The sequence below is a fragment of the Lithobates pipiens genome, unplaced genomic scaffold, assembly GCF_037356315.1.
Source record: "Lithobates pipiens isolate NorthernLeopardFrog02 unplaced genomic scaffold, aLitPip1_a1.2 Scaffold_25, whole genome shotgun sequence".
Taxonomy (NCBI): domain Eukaryota; kingdom Metazoa; phylum Chordata; class Amphibia; order Anura; family Ranidae; genus Lithobates; species Lithobates pipiens.
Genome location: NW_027507787.1, coordinates 194,190,112 through 194,209,852, shown reverse-complemented (window position 1 = coordinate 194,209,852; position 19,741 = coordinate 194,190,112). Strand labels below are relative to the sequence as shown.

The 19,741-nt window shown below is 45.1% G+C and overlaps 1 protein-coding gene across 4 annotated transcripts in view; it reads left to right on the top strand.

Annotated features, from left to right (window-relative positions):
* Positions 1 to 19,741, top strand: part of PLEKHA1 (pleckstrin homology domain containing A1) — a 101,161-nt gene that overhangs the window by 21,114 nt on the left and 60,306 nt on the right. For all 4 annotated transcript variants that reach the window (XM_077455355.1, XM_077455356.1, XM_077455357.1 and 1 more), the window contains exons 2-4: positions 18,756 to 18,916; positions 19,171 to 19,227; positions 19,347 to 19,392. In XM_077455355.1, coding sequence (XP_077311481.1) covers positions 18,776 to 18,916; positions 19,171 to 19,227; positions 19,347 to 19,392 — 244 coding nt within the window. In that variant the 5' untranslated portion in view covers positions 18,756 to 18,775. The remainder of the gene's footprint in view (positions 1 to 18,755; positions 18,917 to 19,170; positions 19,228 to 19,346; positions 19,393 to 19,741) is intronic.

Below are 19,741 nucleotides of genomic sequence, written 5' to 3'. Positions count from 1 at the left end.
CTTTCTTTCCTTTTATTTTCATCTGGTGATCTGGCCAATGAGTCATGAGTTTGGCAAATTGTTAGTGTATCAAAATCTGCTAGTACAACACTACCCTCCACCCAGACTGGCAATGCTGCTGTCCAGTGCTGCTTCATCCAGAGTGTAGGCACTCTAATACAGGAGGTGTGTTACTGGATAGATCACGGGTAAAAACAGAGGGGAGGAAAAAACATCTGATTGGTAAGCTGCAATACATTACGTTTATGGTTTGTGCTTAAGGCTAGGTTCACACCGGAGCGATGCGGGAACGCCGCGAATCCGCGGCGTTTTCCCGCATCGCATGCCTCCCTATGCGGACTGCTGGGAGTGTCAGTGAAATGTTAATGACACCCCCAGATCAGTTTGCATATCGCAGTGCGATCTGCAAACTCGGACAGGAATCGGATCGCATGGTGTGAACACCCATGCGATCCGATTCTGCTGCAGACCAAAAAAAAGGGTCCTGTGCGAGTTTGGGGCGGGTGCGACACGAATTCAGCCATACTATCTGTATGGCTGAACTCGCATCGCACAGAGATCGGATGTGATTTGCACTGCAGTGCGGTGTGAATCACATCCGGTTCTCGCTGCCGCAGCAGTGTGAATCACATCCGGTTCTCGCTGCCGCAGCGGTGTGAACCCAGCCTAATAATAAAGGTAATTTCACTCAGTTGATATCATTTATTATTATTTTGTAAATGTTAGAGAAAAAGGCAACCTAAAGATATGTTTTCTCTTTTTATAGCAAAATAGATTTCTACTGGCAGGCGGTTGGAGGTCCATTCCCATTATATTGTAGAGAAAATAGCGAGTTAATGTCCAATATCCAACTGCACCATCTCTACTCCCTCTAACCTAAAAATATCTATATACAGTGCATTGAAAAAAGTATTCATACCCCTTGAAATTTTCCACATTTTGCCATGTTATAACCAAAAATGTAAATGTATTTTATGTGATGGACCAACACAAAGTGGCACATAATTGTGTAGTGGATGGAAAATGGGGAAAAAATGGTTTTCAAAATGTTTTACAAATATGTGAAAAGTGTGGGGTGCATTTTTGTATTCAGCCCCCCTGAGTCCATACTTTTTAGAACCACCTTTCCCTGCAATTAAAGCTGAAAGTCTTTTTGGGATGTCTCTACCAGCTTTGCACACCTAGAGTGACATTTTTGCCCATTCTTCTTTGCAAAATAGCTCAAGCTCTGTCAGATTAGATGGAGAGCTTCTGTGAACAGCAATTTTCAAGTCTTGCCACAGATTCTGAATTGGATTCAGGTCTGGACTTTGACTGGGCCAATACAACACATGGATATGCTTTGATCAAAACCATTCCATTGTAGCTCTGTCTGTATGTTTAGGGTCGTTGTTCTGCTGGAAGGTGAACCTCCACCCCAGTCCCAAGTCTTTAGCAGACTCTAACAGGTTTTCTTCTAAGATTGGCCTGTATTTGGCTCCATCCATCTTCCCATCAATCTGACCAGCTTCCCTGTCCCTGCTGAAGAAAAGCCTCCCTACAACATGATGCTGCCACCACCATGTTTCACTGTGGGTGTTTTCAGGGTGATGTCCACTTTTTTAGTTTTGTTCCATACGTAATGTTTTTGCTTTTAGGCCAAAATGTTAAATTTTGGTCTCATCTGACCAGAGCACCATCTTCCACATGTTTGCTGTGCCCCCCACGTGGCTTCTCGCAAACTCCAAATGGGACTTATGGCTTTCTTTCAAAAATGGCTTTCTTCTTGCCACTTCCATAAAGGCCAAATTTGTGGAGTGCACAACTAATAGTTGTCCTGTGGACGGAGTCTCCCACCTGAGATGTGGATCTCTGCAGCTCCTCCAGAGTTCCCATGGGCCTCTTTGCTGCTTCTCTGATTAATGCTCTCCTTGCCAGGCCTGTCAGTTTAGGGGGACAGCCATGTCTTGGTAGGTTTGCAGTTGTGCCATACGCTCAATTTTCGGATGATTGATTGAACAGAGCTCCGAGAGATGTTCAAAGCTTGGGATATATTATTATTTTTTTTTTTATAACCTAACCCTGCTTTAAACTTCTCCACAACTTTATCCCTGACCTGTCTGGTGTGTTCCTTGGCCCTCATGATGCAGTTTGTTCACTAACATTCTCTAACAAACCTCTTAGGGCTGCACAGAACAGCTGTATTTATACTGAGATTAAATTACACAGAGGTAGACTCTATTTTCTGTAAAATTTTGAAAACCACATTTCTCTTTCACTGCACAATTATGTGCCACTTTTGTGTTGATCTATCACATAAAATCCCGATAAAATATATTTACATTTCTGGTTGTAACATGACAAAATCTAGAGAATTCCAAGGGGTAGTAATATTTTTTTTCAAGGCACTGTACGTATGTACAAAATGTTGTACTGTATATCAAAATTGGTCACGAACGTTGCATCGAAAATGTTATCTAATCTCCATATCATACAGTCAGTCCCCGAGTTATGAACACTCCATGGCCAGAAGACCCCCGGATAACATAACAAGCGCGCAGAACATCCCACATACGCGCACAGGCGGAAGTTACACTTACAATGCAGTGTTACGACCGGAAGGTACATAAAAATGCAGTGCTGCGACTTGTGACCAAACCTACAGTCCTTATTGTGTTCATAACTGGGGGACTGCCTGTACTGGGATCAGTCACAGTGTAAACATACAATTTCATAAAAAAAAAACAGTCCTGCCACTTTTGTTTGCTAATCCACAATAGTGTCTGAATCGGCAGGTGCAGATTACCACAAGCTACCCTCAAGAATTAGCACTGACCAGATAGTGCTGACCATCCTCCTTCTTTTTTTTTTTATATCTATACACAAATGTTGGGTCTTTCATTTCTATTTTAAACTGAATGAGTTGTTTTACCAGGTGAGGGCTTACAATAACTTTTTATGGTGTATGATTGTCTCTCTGCAAGCCATTGCTTGTGTTTGACTATCTCAAAATGGCATTCCGCTGTCCTTACATTTCAATACAGGTGAGTTTGTTGTGGTGAGACTGCTGAGCTCTTTACTTCAAATCTCACACAACAGTCAATGGGTTTCCTCCCAACTTTTTATAATACCATGAGCTTAAGGCTGCATTCACACCTGAGCGCAGCGTTTTTTGCGGCGTTTTTACCGTGATTTGCTGCGTTTTTTACCACGAATTTGTGCAGGGCAAATTGTCACCAATGTTAGAACAAGAAAAATGGGCAAATCGGCCCGATTCGCGCGACAAAAAGGGTCCGGAACTTGTTTGAGCTTCAGGCGACTTGGAGTGGAGATGTGAACCATCTCCATTGAGAATAATGGATTTTTTTCCCCTCCAGCATTTTGTAGCTTCAGGCGTCAAGCTACAAAACGCTCAGGTGTGAATGGGGTCTTAGAGTTGGCTAACCTGGGTGCTGCTTGGTCTTGGTAGTAGTCTGGCCTGTAGGTGGCCTTCTTCACTGTGCAATAGAAATGGACAGATGCCATAGTATAACTCATTCGCTACACTGACCATACAGTCCTTGTTCTTAGAACTTAAAGTGGGGTGCACCCTAAAAAAATAAAATAAAATAAAAAATTTAAAAGTCAGCAGCTACAAATACTGCAGCTGCTGACTTTTAATAGTCGGACACTTCTCAGGTTGAACTGGATGGACTGTTGTCTTTATTCAACCTTACTAACAATGTAACTTACCTGTCCCAGGGTCCAGCGATGCGTGGGAATGAGGCCCCTCCCTCGTTCCACTCACGGCACTGGCATTCTTACTGTGGGCACCCGGCTGTGGCTTCACAGCCGGGCACCCACTGCACATGCGCGAGCGGTGCAGGGCGCCGTGATATGCGCACAGTCATCTGGGACACGTGACAGGCCCCACATGACTGTGCGGCATGAGGGGAAGTGATGTCACCAGCCCCGGCATTGAAGAAGGCAGATTACGAGGGACCCCCTGGGAACAGGCATTTAGAGGTGAGTAAAAAAAATTATTTTTTCCAATTTATTATTTTTTAATTTTAAGCAAATTTTTTATTATTATTTATTTTTATTTATTTATTTTTGTGGCAACACCACTTTACGGGTTAAAGTGGAAAATATGCCTGATTAGCTTTTGTGGCTTGCAGGTAAAATCATTTTTATTTAGGCATTCTGAATACGTGGTACTGGTTATTTATTCATCCCTGAAGGCTGATATGGTACAGAAAATGCCAAAGTAATATTGTGTAATCTGTCATTAAACAACAAGTACAGTTTTTTTTTTTGTTTTATGAAGTAAATAGTTTTGACTGCTAATATTGCTTATACTGTTAATATTGTACCATTTATGGTTTAGTGACACAGGAAATATTAAGTGCTTAGTTACTACATGGACAATGGTAGCTGCAGGGGAAATGAGCTGTGAACTTGCTGAGAGCTTTGGCTGTTGAGAGCAACCCTTGGCATCTTTTGTAGGGAAAAACTCACATTCCACCTGCTCTAAACACCTGCACTGACAAGCCTATTGCCTAGTACATGTGGGCCAAATATCGGTAGACATCAGCCGACCCAGTAAAAAATGGCCAACATTCTGCCCGTGTGTATGTCAGCCGGTCCGACGGACGGCTTCTGTTGGACAAGCATGCTGGAACACCAGCTTCCGATCAGCCATTGGCTGAGAGCGCTGATCGGAATATTATGGTGGGGGGCTGTGCCCCTGTCGGAACACAATAGCTCAACGGGGGAGATCGCTGTACTAATGTTGGATTGTTAGTACAGCGGCTCCAACCAGAGCTGTCAGTTTGTTTTTTGATTTTTTTTTTTTTTTCGTTCAATCCACTCGGTTGAATGAAAAACAAAACAAAAAAAACAAATGTGTACCAGGCATGTCAGACAGTCTTTCCCATAGCTAGGCAGCGCCTGTCACCGCTAACCTGCAGTAGGCTGCTCTGATTGGCTTATTGGCTGATTGGCTCCATTGGATTGGGGTTCCTATCACCAGGCGACCCCGAGATAGGGGGCCCCAAAGTCGGGTCGCAAAATGTCATGCACTTTTCTGTATCAGAGATACATGGCCTCAAAGTCAACTGTGACCATCTGCGGCAATGTAATTTGGTCATTAGGGTTGGGTGTTATGGTAAGTGGTTATCCGTTAGGGTTATTGTTTAGTATTAAGGGTTGGATTAGGGTTGTTTAGGGTTAGGGTTAGGGTTAGTGTAAGGGATAGTGTTAGCTGTTAGTGTTAGGGGGTTAGGGTTAGTGGTTGGGGTTAGGGTTAGGATTCTGGATATTTTAATAAGCCATTAAAAAAAATTATACTACTGTATACAGCAGCAAAGAATTAAAATATATTAATCAGTACAAATACATTTAAAACAATTATAAAAAATCTAACATAGATTTGCTTTTAAATAAAACAATTTGAAACTAGAAAAATGAATAAAAGCATATATTAAGATTAAAAAATAAATAATTAACTATTTTAATGTTAGAAATTAGAAATAATGAAAACATGTTAAAAATTGCCACAAGAAAAATTTAGATATTTAAAAAAAAATTGATAATTTGCTATAAATAGACATTATTTTAAAAAAAAATAAAGGACAGATATGGGATGGGATCCATTTCAAAATATATACCACAGAAAGAGAGGCAAATGCAAGTGTACAACTGCTCTCTATGCTGCTGCTGCTCACTCTGATCAAAATAGCAGAAATAGTTAAAAAACATGCTTTGAGAGCTTGGGGAGGGTCTACATGATGTTATCTTTATAACGCTTATAAACGCAAACGCGGCATGCAAACGCGCGTTTCTAAACGTGCGTTTCAGCTTTTTTTGAGCAGAGTTTTCACCTGCGTCTCGTGTGCATGAGGCCTTACTGGAATTTATGAACTTACCAGAAGAAATCTAATTTCTTGAGGTGCTAAAATGGCAGGACAGTACAAAACCCCTCCAAATTACTCCTTTTTGGAAAGTAGACACCCCAAGGAATTTGCTGAGAGGCATGTTCAGCCCACTGAAATATATATAAAATTATTATTATTTTTTTTTCACAAGTGATTGCAAAATGACCAAAAAAACTTTTTAAACTTTTTACACAAAGTTGTCACTGAAAAATGTTATATATTGCTCACACATGCCATGGGTATATGTGGGATTACACCCAAAAATACATTCTGCTGCTTCTCCTGAATACAGGAATACCACACATGTGGGACTTTTTGGAGTCTACCTGCATAGAGGACCCCGAAAAACCTATCGCCACCTTCAGGATTTCTAAGGCTGTAAATTTTTGAATTCACTCCTCACTACCTATCATTTTAGGAGGCCATGAAATGCCAAGATAGCACATCCCCGCCCCCCCCCCCCCCCCCACAAAATAGCACCATTTTGTAAAGTAGACACCACAAGATATTTTCTGAGAGGCATGTTGAGTATTTTGTAGATCTCGCTTTTTGTCGCAGAGTTAATCACAGTTTGTTTTTGTTAGTTTTTTTTTTTTATTGTAATCTATGCCAAAAAAAAAATATCCCAAAGCATAGGGTCAATCCACCCCTAATGTGCAACCCTGCCCCCATGCTTTGGCATATATGCTCTCTTTTATAACTGTGGTGGTGAAATCGCCTCCTACAGCACTGGAGTCACCGATTTACGTATCGTGAGAGCAAGTTGGGACACAGCACCGTCTGCAAACAGAAGGGTTGTAATGATCTTTTCCTGGAATTTTAGGAAGGATCCAGTTTACCTGATGCTTTGTATAGCGCACAAGCGTTCAGCAGAGCCCATTGGAATAAGTATACAGACATATTTTTATTTTATTTTTTTGACCAGCGTCTGACCCTAAAGGCAATTGAGTACGGCATCATCATCTGGTTGTTGGAAGTCCAGCTCTCCCATGTTAAGGTTGTATTTGTGGACTCAGAGGGGCTTCTCAACACCAGTCACCGTTGTAATTTGGACTGTAATTTGTATCTGCTTGAATGGAAGACAGAAAGGAAAAATTGTGTCCTTCCACTTCACTGCAAGCAATTTATTACACTTCAAGCAGGCTCTTTCACTCCCGTCTTAGTCGGGAATTTACCAGCTATTGGGGAAGGCCCCGGCGATTAGATCACACAGTGCCTCATGCACCAATTCCAAAATCAAAAAGGTGACTAGAAAATGGCACGCTTGTGTAATGATTGTCCATGTACAAATGGTACCCCTTTCAGGATAAGGGTGACGCCAAGTCCCAAACGATCATACCACTGCTCCCTATGTAGTCTGGGCAGATGGGGGCTCCACGCTGCTATCTTATCCCTTGTAAACCAGAAAACTATGTACAGCCTGTGGCCCTGTCACAGAGCTTATACATCTTGACCCCATATCTGGCATGTTTGCTGGGGAGATACTGTTTGAAAGCAAGGTGGCAAGCAACTTAATTGGGGATTCGTCAATGCAGACAACTTGATTGGGAATAAACAAGGCTGCAAATTGTTGGTTGAAGTGGTTTGCGAGGGGCCAAATTTTGTGGAGCTGGTCATATTCGGGGTCACCCCCGAGGACGACTGAGTTTATTGTCATTGAAATGCATGAACCACCAGATTTGCTTGCATCTAGTCCTGGTCATGGAAGTAGAGAACACGGCATATGGTGAATTGGGCAAATTTTCTGGCAAGGGTCAAATTTGGACTTGCGGCGACAAATTGACCAGCATATAAATTGCTTTGGTCCACAATAGATTTGTACAGATCCTCAGTGAAAAACAGCTTGCAAAAGTCAAGGGAAGTAAAATCCGCTTTTTCCACCTGAATTCCGGGTTGACCAGTGAATGGGGGGGGCAAGTGGTTAAAGTAGACCTATAGACAGACAAACCTTTTTTGTTCATTTATTTCTGAATAGAGTAAGCTGGTGTTGTAACCCCTGTAAGGTTTTTTTTTCTATCTGTGTCCCATTGGGGACATTTTTATGTTTACTTCCTGTTCCACAGCCAAACAGGAAGCGAGAGGAAATCCCTGCAAAAATCTCTTGGGGCACTAGTTCTGGTGACCTGGGGGTCCCTATTGAAAGATTTCCCCTCTTTTACTTTACTGGGGACAATTAAAAATTTGGAATTTTCTTTTACGTTCACTTTCAGTGATAATGGTAAACAGGCTCTCTGTTTGTCATCTCCCTAATGGGGGAACAGACAGCAATATAAACTGACAGCTGTTCTAATCCCTCTTTACCCTATCCAAACCTAAAAAAAAAAACATTTAATTATAATAAAACTTGGTGGAATTTGGAATTGCATAATGTCAGGATATGTGTATTTTAAGTTTTTGTTACAAGTGGTTGCACACTAATAGTGTATAAAACAGTTGTTAAATTCATCCAGTGAAATGTGAAAAAACAAGTAATGCAGCAGGTTTCGAGTGCAGTTACCTACTTGCAGTAGGTGATATACTGTACTTTTTGATAGTGATGAAGATTGCCCACCCCTTTCTGCCTACTAATTCTTCTTGGCCAGGTTACTTATTGTAGTGATGGCCCATTTGGGATATGTGGGGAAAGGGTGAGGGAGCTTTGTCTGTTGGATATGGCTGGGATTCGGCTGTTTCAGGAGAGTTTGGAAGGCTTCTGCAGTGTTTTAATGAATGCACAAAGGGCGTGTGACCTTTTGAATACCTGATGGCTAAAAAAAACCTACAAAATGTGACTCAAGCCCTGTAAAAATTTTAAAGGCTGATTTTATTTTATTTTTTAAAGTAACAAACATGTCTTACTTACCTGCTCTGTGCAGTGGATTTGCACAGAGCTGCCCGGATCCTCCTCCTCCTCTTCTCTGGTCCCCCACTGGCACTCCTGGCCCCTCTTTCTTGCGGAGTACCCCCCATAGCAAGCCACTTGCTATGGGGGCACTCGAGCAGGCTCACTCCTGAGCTGCTGCTCTATCTGACAAATTAGTGTATGGTTTGGCCCCACCCCTGTTCTCTCCTCATTGACTCACTGGCTGTGATTGACAGTAGTGGGAGCCAATGGCTCTCGCTGCTGTCTCAGCCAATGAGGCAGAGACCCTGGAGGGCTGCTGCTCACGTGCATGTTACTGGATCGAAATAGGGCATAGGTAAGTATTGGGGGGGGGGGGGGGCTTCTGCACCTCAATCCTTTTTTACATCCACTTTAAACTGAACTCCAGGAATTGTCTGTATTGCATATTAATATTGCTTCAGCTTGGCACAATGTAAGTGTGCATAGCCCAAAATGATGGGCTGTAAAGGGAAGCTGAAATTCACTTTAGCAGTTAGTGCTACTACAGTAATAGCCATGAACTTTGGGGTTCTGCGTAAACGACTTCCCAATGGCACACGGTCACTACCCCGTCCCAACAGAACACTGTGTATTCACTGAAAAAAGCACAAGGCTTTCAATGAATGGTGGCAGTGGCAAGCAAGCAACCTCCTGTGATCAGTGTGCAGAGGGAAGGCCGCTTACACAGAACCAAAACTGAAGCCAGAATATTGTGGCTATTCCTGTGGTAATGCAGAATACTACTATGAATTTCAGCTTACCTAGCAGACCATCAGGTATTAGATGTACATACTTACAGTAATACATTGTACAAAGCTGGACCAATTTTAAAAGACACATTTGCAAATGGAAAAAAAATAAAGATTTATACTATATAGGTGGAAGCAGCATCGGTCCCCCACCTCCAAGACCAAGAATTGAGCAAAGACCACTGATCGCTCGGTTCTTGGTCTTCAGAGAGCTGGTGACTGAGTCACCGTCTCTCTGGGCTGTGGAGGGGGCTGGAGGTGCTGGCTGAATACGGATCGCAGGAGTGCAGAACGAAGTTCACACCTGTGACCTACAAACAGGAAAAGTAGGACCTGAAGAACTTTGGCCCTACTTCTCCTTTTAAAGTGGAGTTCCACCCAAAAGTGGAACTTCCACTTTTAAGCACTCCTCGCCCCCTAATTCTTTTGGGGGGGACCAGGTACCTAATTTTGACAGGTACTCGGCTCCCACTTCCACTCGTGCTGCCTAGATGATGACTCCTCTCCCCCTCCCTCCCTGCAATCTTCTGGAACACGCCACAGGTCTCAGAAGATGGCCCAGCCACTGAGAAGGCGCAGCACGACTCGCGCAGTGTGCACACCGCTGTGACGCTGCAAGCTGTCACAGCTGGGTGCCCACATTTGCAATGTTGGCGCAGACGAGAGGGAGAGGAGCGAAGATTCTGGTGGCTGCTGTAGTGTCATATTTTGCTCCCCATCATAGAATGCTCCGGAAGTGACGTTGCGGCCAGAAATTTTGCACTGCGCATGCGCGATGCGTTCCAAGTGCTTTCACCATACATTCCAGAGGATTTCCGACAATGTAGTTCAGTGAAACCGTCAGATAATGTCACGGGAGTGAGGGGAGGTAATTGTGACATTAACTTTAGACAGAGCGGCGGAGAGAGAGCGGGTAACTGTGGCTCAGGGAGGGGATTACCTCCCCTCACTTCTCTGACATTATCTGACAGTTTCACTGGTCTGCATTGTCGCAAATCATTTGGAACGCATCGCGCATGCGCAGTGCTAATTTTCTGGCCGCAACGTAACTTCCGGAGCATTCTATGGTGGGGAGCAAAATATGACACTACACCGCATCGCTGGACCATGGGACTGGTGAGTGTCTGTTTATTAAAAGTCGGTAGCTATACTTTTTGTAGCTGCTGACTTCTAATAAACTTAAAAACGAGTGGAACTTTTGCTTTAAGTGTGCAATAGAGATCCGTCCTGGAGTTCAGCTTTAAATAAACCAACATTCATTCTTTTAGCTTTGTTTCCACTGAATGGCCCGTTGTTTATCATTTCTCTGTACTGTACCCAAAAAAAAAGTTTTAGTTTTTATCTTTTCATCTGTGCATCTCGGCTGAAATCCATAATAGTGTTATGAATATTCATATGCACAGTTTTCAGAAAACCATCTTTGTTCCCAGTGGAACCGCAGCAGAATGAGGGGAAATGAGTATATGCCTGTTTTCCATATCCCTCCATCCCATTCCTAGCTGCGCCCAGAGTTTGTCCACAAGGGCTGCTGGTCTTTAGTCCCCGTCTCTGAGGGGTAATTACATATAGCACTGTGCTGGAGGAAAGCCCCAGGATGAAGGGGGGTGAGCCTTGCACGTCCTGCAATTGTTTCCGTAATGCAGAACAATTAGGCTAATGTTTTCTGCGCTAATGGCATTCAGCAGTAGAAAGGAGTATATTGATGGTAGCTCCTTGTCCTGTTGTCCTAGGGTGGCCCTTTTCTCAGAGAGGTCCATATGCCCGTTATAATGAGGAGCTGCTCCCTAACCCTGTGTGTGTATTTAGTGGTCACATTTCCTGCAACTATTCTAAGGCATGGATTGTTCCTTCTGAATAAAATACATAGTGTTTAAGCTTCCTCTTAAAGTGGGGAAAAAGAACTAAACTTGTATTTTTGAGAAGTGGTACAATAAGAATACTTGTTCTGGAGCATCTCCTGGTTGCTAGAATGATTGTGTGGCAGCTCATGCTTTCAACATTATCTAGCAGCTTATACACTGCACCTTTTTATAGTGGCTGTATTATACCCTTTGTCATATAGCAGCTGCATCTCGTATATCTCCCTGTTTGCATAATATAACAGTAATGTTGCACACCGTATCTTAAAGCAGCTACAGGTTCATAGTATATACAACACAGCAGCTGTATGTGAGGTCATTTCTAGTTATTCTTTTACCCAACCTAGAAAAAAAAAAAAAAATCTAAGTTGATTTGTTCTTGATACGTCTATTTCTCTTTCGTTCATTGACGGACACAGCTCCTTTAAATCTTGACCTTAGGGTTATATCACCACCTTCAGGAAAGGACAAGGTAAAACATGTAAAAACAGCAAAACTGCACAGTACCACCCATGGTGTGGTCCCACTGGCTAGAACCCCTCACTCTGCTTCCTGCAGCTCCGTTTTTTTCTGCCTAGTGTAGAAGGACCTGGCTCCCTGAGGGGGCCATAGGTCCTGGGAATTCTTTTTTTCTGCAATTTTGATCCTGTGATCTGCAATCAACAGCCGGGCTGGGTGACAGGCTGGATAATATAGATCCTTGTAGTCTCTCCAGCCTGGCCATCAAGCGTGAGCAGACTTTAGCTATGCGCTGGGTCGGCCATGACATCACCCTTTCTGGTCCAGGGGCGGCCGGTGAGCTATATGCTCTGGGGCACACACATGACCGGGCTGCTGCTGTCTGTGTCAGTGTGCCGTGGCCGACAGCCACCCTTTACTGCTCGGGTGATGGGTCTGGTGGAATGCGTCCAGCAGTCCCGGCAGGAGGGGTAAATATGGCTCCACCTGCCTCGGCAGGATGGAGCAGCTGGGAATTCCCTGGGAGGTCGACTAGGGGGTCTCTCACTCGACCTTTCCTCTCTCCCTGTCCTTCATTCCCTCCTCCCCATGCTTTGCCGGTGGCCATTTTCTTGTAGCATCAGAGTGGCTTACCTCTAGCACTGGTGACTGTGTGCGTCCAGAAAAGCTCGGCTTTACTTAGAACACCTCGTGACTGACACAAGGCAGAGCGGATGGCGGAAGCACAGCCCAGTGCCTGGGTCAGGGTGGTGAGTCCTGCGGGGAGGCCCTCAGTCTATGAGCAGCTGGGAGGGAGGGGTGGTCCTGGAGTCCTTTGTTGCCAGGGTGGAGGCGGCGTGCGGGCGCAAGGGGGGGGGGTAAAAGCTCGGGCCCCGCTGTGACAGGAGGCCCTGATCTGATGTTGCAGAGGATGCGGACCAAGACCATTCGGACAGTGAAGATGGCTCTGTCTGGGTTAGCGCAGGAAAAAGCCCTAGTAGGAGCACTGATCACAGCGGTGCAGGATACCCTGAAGGTACAGGATACAGCAGGGGCATCTGCAGAGGTGGTGATCCCTTTTGGGTCCTGTAAACTGGCCCGCACGCCTAAGGTGTTTGCGTATTTGACTTATTTTGATAAGTTCATTTACAAGGAATGGGGAAGCCCACAGCGGGCCTTTTCAGTCCCGAGAAGAAGGGAGGTGTGTTACCCCTTTGAGGAGAGCCTCCTGAAAAAATGGGCATCTTTTCTGGTGGTTGTTCCCCCCCGGGATCAAAGTTGAATAAAGTAACCACGATTCCAGTAGAAGGGACTCCTGCCTTCAAGGACCCTGCCGATAGGAGGGCCGAGGCAGTTGCCCAGTCCCTGTTTACGGTGGTGGGGTCAGTGTTACGACCTGTATTGGCCACGGCCTTGGTATCTCAGATGCTTAATGAATGGTGAATGAAGTTGTTATACCGTGAATTGGAAAAGCAACAGACTTCCCCGGTCTGCGTAGAACTGGCAGATCAGTTGGTGCATGACCTTAAGTATGTCTGTGATGCGGCCCTGGATAGGGCCCCCTGCTCTCCAGAGCATCAGTATCGGCAGTGGTGCTATGGTGCCTGATTTGGCTGAAATGCTGGTCTGCGGACCAGGCATCTAAAAAAGCACTGGCGGATTTGCCCATCCAAGATGAGAGGCTATTTGGAGCTTCGCTGGATGACATTATTAAAAATGTTTCCGTTGGGAAGAGTACGTTGCTTCCACAGTCCAGGAAGGGAAAGAGCCACACCGTAGGCAAGGGCCCTCTTTTTCCACTCAGAAACGTCTTTTTCGCCCGCCCGGGTTGGCAGGTAAGCATTCCCAGTCTGACAGGGCGCCTGCTGAAAGACAAAAGCGTCCCTGGTTTCACAAGCCAAACAAGTCTGCGAGCAAAAAGGTTACTGCATGAAGGTTTACCCCCACTCGACTCTCTGGTGGGGGGGGTCGACTTTGGGAGTTTGCAGCTCGGTGGACCTCCCTACTGTCCGACCAATGGGCCTGCAAACTAGTTTCATTGGGATACAAGAGTTCTTTCCGTCCAACCTTCATATGCTTCCAGCTCATCAGGAGGCCTTGTTTGGGGCAGTACAGGACCTGCTACTGCAGGGGGTGATAGTACATGTACCAACGCTGGAAAGGTTTCAGGGATTCTAGTCCAATCAGTAAGGGGTCTGTCCAATCCTGGACCTCAAGGCCCTCGACAGCTTTGTGAAAGTGCAAAGGTTCAGGATGGAATCAGTTCACTCTGTGGTTGCTGCACTGCATCAGGGGGACTTCCTGGCATCCTTGGACATCAAGAACGCATACTTACATGTACCCATATGCTTCAGGCATCAGAGATTTCTATGATTTGCAGTTGGGAAAGGGCACTACCAATTTGTGGCTCTCCCTTTTTGGCCTGGCGTCAGCACCCCGGGTCTTCACCAAGGTGTTTGCCTTAACATCAGAATTGGGGCTATGTGGGATCGCAATCGTGGGTTACCTGGATGACCTCCTTCTGAGAGCAGCTTCCGCCTCAGAATTAAGGGAGGATGTGGCGGTCACCATGCAAACTCTTAGGGAGTTTGGTTGGTTACTGAACCTAAAAAAGTCTCTGTTGGTGCCAACTCAACGTCTGGAGCTTCTGGGCTTGCTGTTGGAATCCTCAGAAGCGAGAGTCCTTCTCCCGTCAGACAAGGTGCAGACTCTTCAAGCTGCAATGAGGTTATTTGGTGAACCGCAGGTGGTCGTAGCTGCATTTCTGCATGCGAGTCCTGGGTCTCCTGGTAGCCACTTTCGAGGTGGTACCATATGCTCAATTTCACACGAGTCTTGCAGAAAGATTTTGTCAAAATGAGACAAATTTCCATTAACTCTGGATTGTCAAATTCGGGTGAGCCAGTTAGTCAGGGATTCCCTGCTCTGGTGGCTGAGGTCTCTGGCCCTTCGTGCCGGAAATCGTTCCTTCCACTCCATTGGACAGTGATCACAATGGACGCCAGCCTGATCGGAGTGGTGGGTAGAGTCGGCCCATGGCTGTTGGACGCGGGAGGAATCCCACCTGCTGATCAATGTGCTTGAGCTTCGGGCGATCAGGTGGTGCCTCTCCACGTGGTTGAAGAGGCTGCAAGGGCGTCTGGTCAGGATCCAGTCGGACCACGCCATGGTGGTGGCATATGTCAACCATCAAGGAGGAACAAGGAGCTCGGTTGCAGCATGGGAGGTTGCTCAAATACTACAGTGGGCAGAGTGGCACGTGCCGGCCCTGTCGGCCGTATACATTCCGGTTGTAGAATACTGCCAGGCAGGCTACCTAAGTCGTCAGATGCTGGACCAAGGGGAATGGTCGTTGCATCCGGATGTATGCCGGCTCGTTTTCCTAAGGTGGGGGGCGCACCAGATGTGGATCCCTTGGCCTCTGGGCTCAATCGAAAGGTGCAGAGGTTTGTGTCCAGGATGAGAGACCCCTGTGCTGACGTGTCAGACTCGGTGGCTCCATGGGGGCATTATCGGTTGATTTATGCCCCCCCCACTAAAACTCCTGTTATGCAGAGTGGAGGCCGAGGGTATTCCAGTGATTCTGATTGCCCCGGATTGACCTTGGCATCTTTGGTACGCCGATCCTAGCATGACTGGTGGCGGATGTTCCTTTGCGGCTGCCGATGCGAGAGGACCTTCTATCGTAAGGTCCGATATTTCATCCTGCTTTAACGTCGCTGGCTTTAACGGCATGGCTGTTGGAAGCCAGGTGCTAAGGGACCGAGGTCTGTCAGACTTGGTGATTTCCACTATGCTGAGGGCACGGAAGTCATCTTCGCGGAAGATTTATCATCGTAAATGGAAGACCTACATCTCCATCTGTGAGGAGATGGGGTGGTGTCCGCGCACATACTCAGTTTCCAGAATCCTGCAGTTTTTGCAGCGAGGAGTGGATCAGAAACTTGCTTTAAGCACCATCAAGGGGCAGATATCAGCCTTGGCTGTCTTCTTTCAACGTCCCTTGGCGACTCACTCATTGGTGAGTACATTTGTGCAAGGGGTTCGACATGTAGCCCCTCAGGTTCAACCACCGCTGCCTTCATGGGATCTGAATCTGCTGCCATCGGTTCCTCCGAAACCACCATTTGAAAATATTAGGGAGATTCCCTTGTTGACTTTCTCGGAAAGTAGACTCTCTCTAGTGGCAATTGTGCCAGGAGAGTTTCTGAATTGGCGGCCTTGTCGTGCAAGTCTTCCTACCTGGTTCTCCACAGGGATAAGGTGATGCTACGTCCGCATCCCTCTTTTTCTTCCGAAGGTGGTTTCGGCTTCTAAGTGAGGACATAGTGGTGCCATCCCTATGTCATAAGCCGACCCATCCGAAGGAAGTTGCCTTGCATTCCCTGGACGTGGTCTGGGCTCTACGGGTGCATCTGTCTGCTATGGCTCCTTTCCGGAGGTAAGACTCTGTTTGACTGGTCCGAAAAAGGGTCTGGCGGTCTCGTCGACCACCATCTCTCGTGGATCAGACAGGTCGTGGTTCAGGCTTATGCCTTAAAGGGGCAGGTGCCCCCTTTTCCTGTCATGGCACATTCCACCAGGGCAATTGGAACCTCCTGGGCTTTCCGACATCAAGCGTCTGTCTCCCAGGTGTGTAAGGCGATATGGTCTTCTGTTCACACTTTCCCAAAGTTGACGTGTGCGCATCTTTGGATGCTTGCTTTGACCGCAAGGTTTTGCAGGCGGCTGTGTAAGGTTGCAATTCACACTTTCATTTAAGTTGCATGGTTGTTGTGCACGCATCTTTGAATGCGTACATTGGCTGCAGGTTTTGCTGGCTGCCGTTTAAGTTGGCAACTCCTCTGAGGAGTTCCTCTTTGTTGTGGGTGAAGTTATTTATTGCTGGTTCCACCCCTCGTTTTTTGACATGTGGAGACGTCCCTAAAGTCAAGATTTAAAGGAGCTGTGTCCGTCAATGATCGAAAGAGAAAATTAGGATTTTTGTACTCGCCATAAAATCCTTTTCTCTGAAGTTCAGACACACAGCACCCACCCCTGCTATTTACGTTTGTACTGCTTTTTGACAAACTGAGCTGCAGGAAGCAGAGTGAGGGGTTATAGCCAGTGGGACCGCCCCTTGGGGCGGTGCTGTGCAGTTCTGCTGTTTTTACATGTTTTGCATGTTCTGCCTAGTCCTCTCCTGAAGGTGGCGATATAACCCCAAGGTCAAGATTTAAAGGAGCTGTGTCCATCAATGAACTTCAGAGAAAAGGATTTTATGGTGAGTACAAAAATCCTATGTTTATTCATATAACATTATGGGGTTGACAGCAGGAGGATTGAGAATACATTGGCTGCAGACAGAAAAATGAAATACCATGGCTAGGATGGTAGGAAAAAACGACGGGCAATGCACTTATCAGCATCTGTCATCCTTTTTATAAAGGAAAATGGATAAATGTTGTTTGTTCAGTGAATGCATTCATTTTATGGATATATTTGTCATATTATTTTGCGCTAATGAACCCATTAGCCACACGTTAGTATGTAAATATAGGGCCATTTTAAAATGCTTATAATAGCGGCTTATAATTGTTGACTTATTCGTAGTAACATTTAGGATGAATTTACTCCAACCTGCGCACTAAAACATGTGTTTGCTGGTGAACATTGTGTAGGGGTGGTTTTAAGCATTATTAACATGCTTTGCATGTGGTTTTCTTTTTATTTTTTATTAACCATTTTAAAATGTCCACAAAATAATTATTTCATCTCTGTGCACTGCATTGTGAGTTGCACTGTGTAAAAATGCATTTTAAAGCACTTGTAAAGCCAATTTTTTTTATTACTTAATTTAAAAAAAAACAACAAAAAAAAACGTCACCCTTACTTGCTTTGTGCAGGGATTTTGCACAGAGTAGCCCCGATCCTCCTGCCAAGTGCCCCCCGTAGCAAACCTCTTGCTATGGGGTCACTCTTGCTTGCTCACTCCCGAGCCCCGCTCTCTGTGTCCAGAAGACAGGGTGCAGCTCGGCTCCGCCCCCCCCCACTCCCTCCTCACTGGCTGTGATCAACAGCAGTGAGAGCTAATGGCAACTGCATCTCAGTCAACGTAGAGGGATAAATCCAAGAGTGCCTCGACTCTCATGCAAATCGCTGGATCGAGATGGGGCTCAGGTCATTTTTAGATGGCTGAAGGGTGTTTTCCTCCATACATAGACTATAAGGATGAGCTCCAGCGTGTTCGCATTTGCCACATTCAGAGCCTGCCAGGAAGTCGGCGCTGTACTAATCACAGGCAGTGAGACATTGCCCCGATGTACGGCTGCAGAGATCGGGGCAATGTCTCGCTGCCTGTGATTAGCGCAGCACTGCGCCGACTTCCTGTCGGGCTCTGCACGTGGTGTATGCCAACACGCCGGAGCTCATACCTAATAGACTATATGAAGGTAAAAAAAACCTTCAGCCTTTAGAACCGCTTTAAGCAAAGCATGTGCATGATCTGAACAGGGCACATAGAAAACTATTCATCTTTTTGTCCCCTTGCTTTGCACACTGGAGTGTAATTTGTGACGCTCTATAGGAATTGTAAAGAAATTGGTCTACAACACAGGCTTTTTCTAGAACAGAATATAGATCATGTAAACACAGCCAGTGTTTCTAAGCTCTTTTGCAACCCAGCTCAAGAATCTTTATTGTGATTCTTGAGGATTTTGGAGAATTTACTTCACATTAAAAGTAGCTAGAGAGGTCAGGGATGGCTTGTTTAAGGCTTTTACTGCTTTGTTATGAAAAATGGTAAACTGTTAATGTGCGGTACAAGTGCACTCTTTATGAGTGTCTCACCCAGAAGCATCAACCTTCATTTGGGTCATGGTCTAACAAAGAGGCGATTTGATATTATAGCCATTTATTTGATTTTGTAGTAACGTTCCCCACACTGATGAGAGCTTTGACTCCTTTCACACAGGGTAATGTTCCAGTCCAGACATGCCTTATGTGGATCGTCAGAATCGCATTTGTGGCTTCCTGGACATCGAGGAGCATGAAAACAGTGGCAAGTTTCTGCGGAGATATTTTATCCTGGACACCAGCCAGAATAGCCTGCTTTGGTACATGGACAATCCACAGGTGAGCCCCACACACAATGTGTACACAGCAATGATGTGCAAAAGAAATTTATATAGATCAAGTCAGGCTGTCTGTTATGCTAATGCCCTCTCATCTTTTGTGGTTAGCTTATAACAGGTAAATTAGCTAGTGTCAATATCCTTTGCTAGTCTTATGTATAATTAGTTGTGGTTTTTATATTGTTGTATCCGTTTTCCTGTTTCTAGTGTGAGTTTATTTTTTTTATTATTTCTGAATGTTTTCTGTTTTTGCAGAACCTTCCTGCAGGTTCCCCTTCTGTAGGGTGTCTTAAGCTCACATATATTTCAAAGGTAAGCATTTTACCATTTTGAGAGCTGTATCAAAACAAGTCCTGTCACCTATTGCTTTCCATTTCTGAGGACTTATATGTTTGTTTTTGTTGGTCTCATCTCATGCTCTTGCTCGACAGGTGAGCGATGCCACCAAGCTCAGACCAAAGGCTGAATTTTGTTTTGGTGAGTATATGATTGATTGCTTTGGTTGTGTGCTTTTCCAGTATTGCGTCATGTGATCTCCAGTAAAGCGTTTAAGTTCCATTCTCGCACAGATACATTAATTGGACTGTAAATTTACTGTGCAATTTTATTCCATATGACATAAGGCTGATGTTTTTAAACTAGACGAAAGAAAGTGAAGATGTGACCACAAACTAAATTCCAGCTTATTTTATTTTTAAAAGTAAAAGCATTCAAATTAAAATTTCCTTTCAATATAGTGCCTGGGGGTCCCCTTAGTCTACATGTAAAGAGGCAGATCTGTACCATGTTTAGAATCTGCTGAAGCAATAATTGCATTTATAAAGCC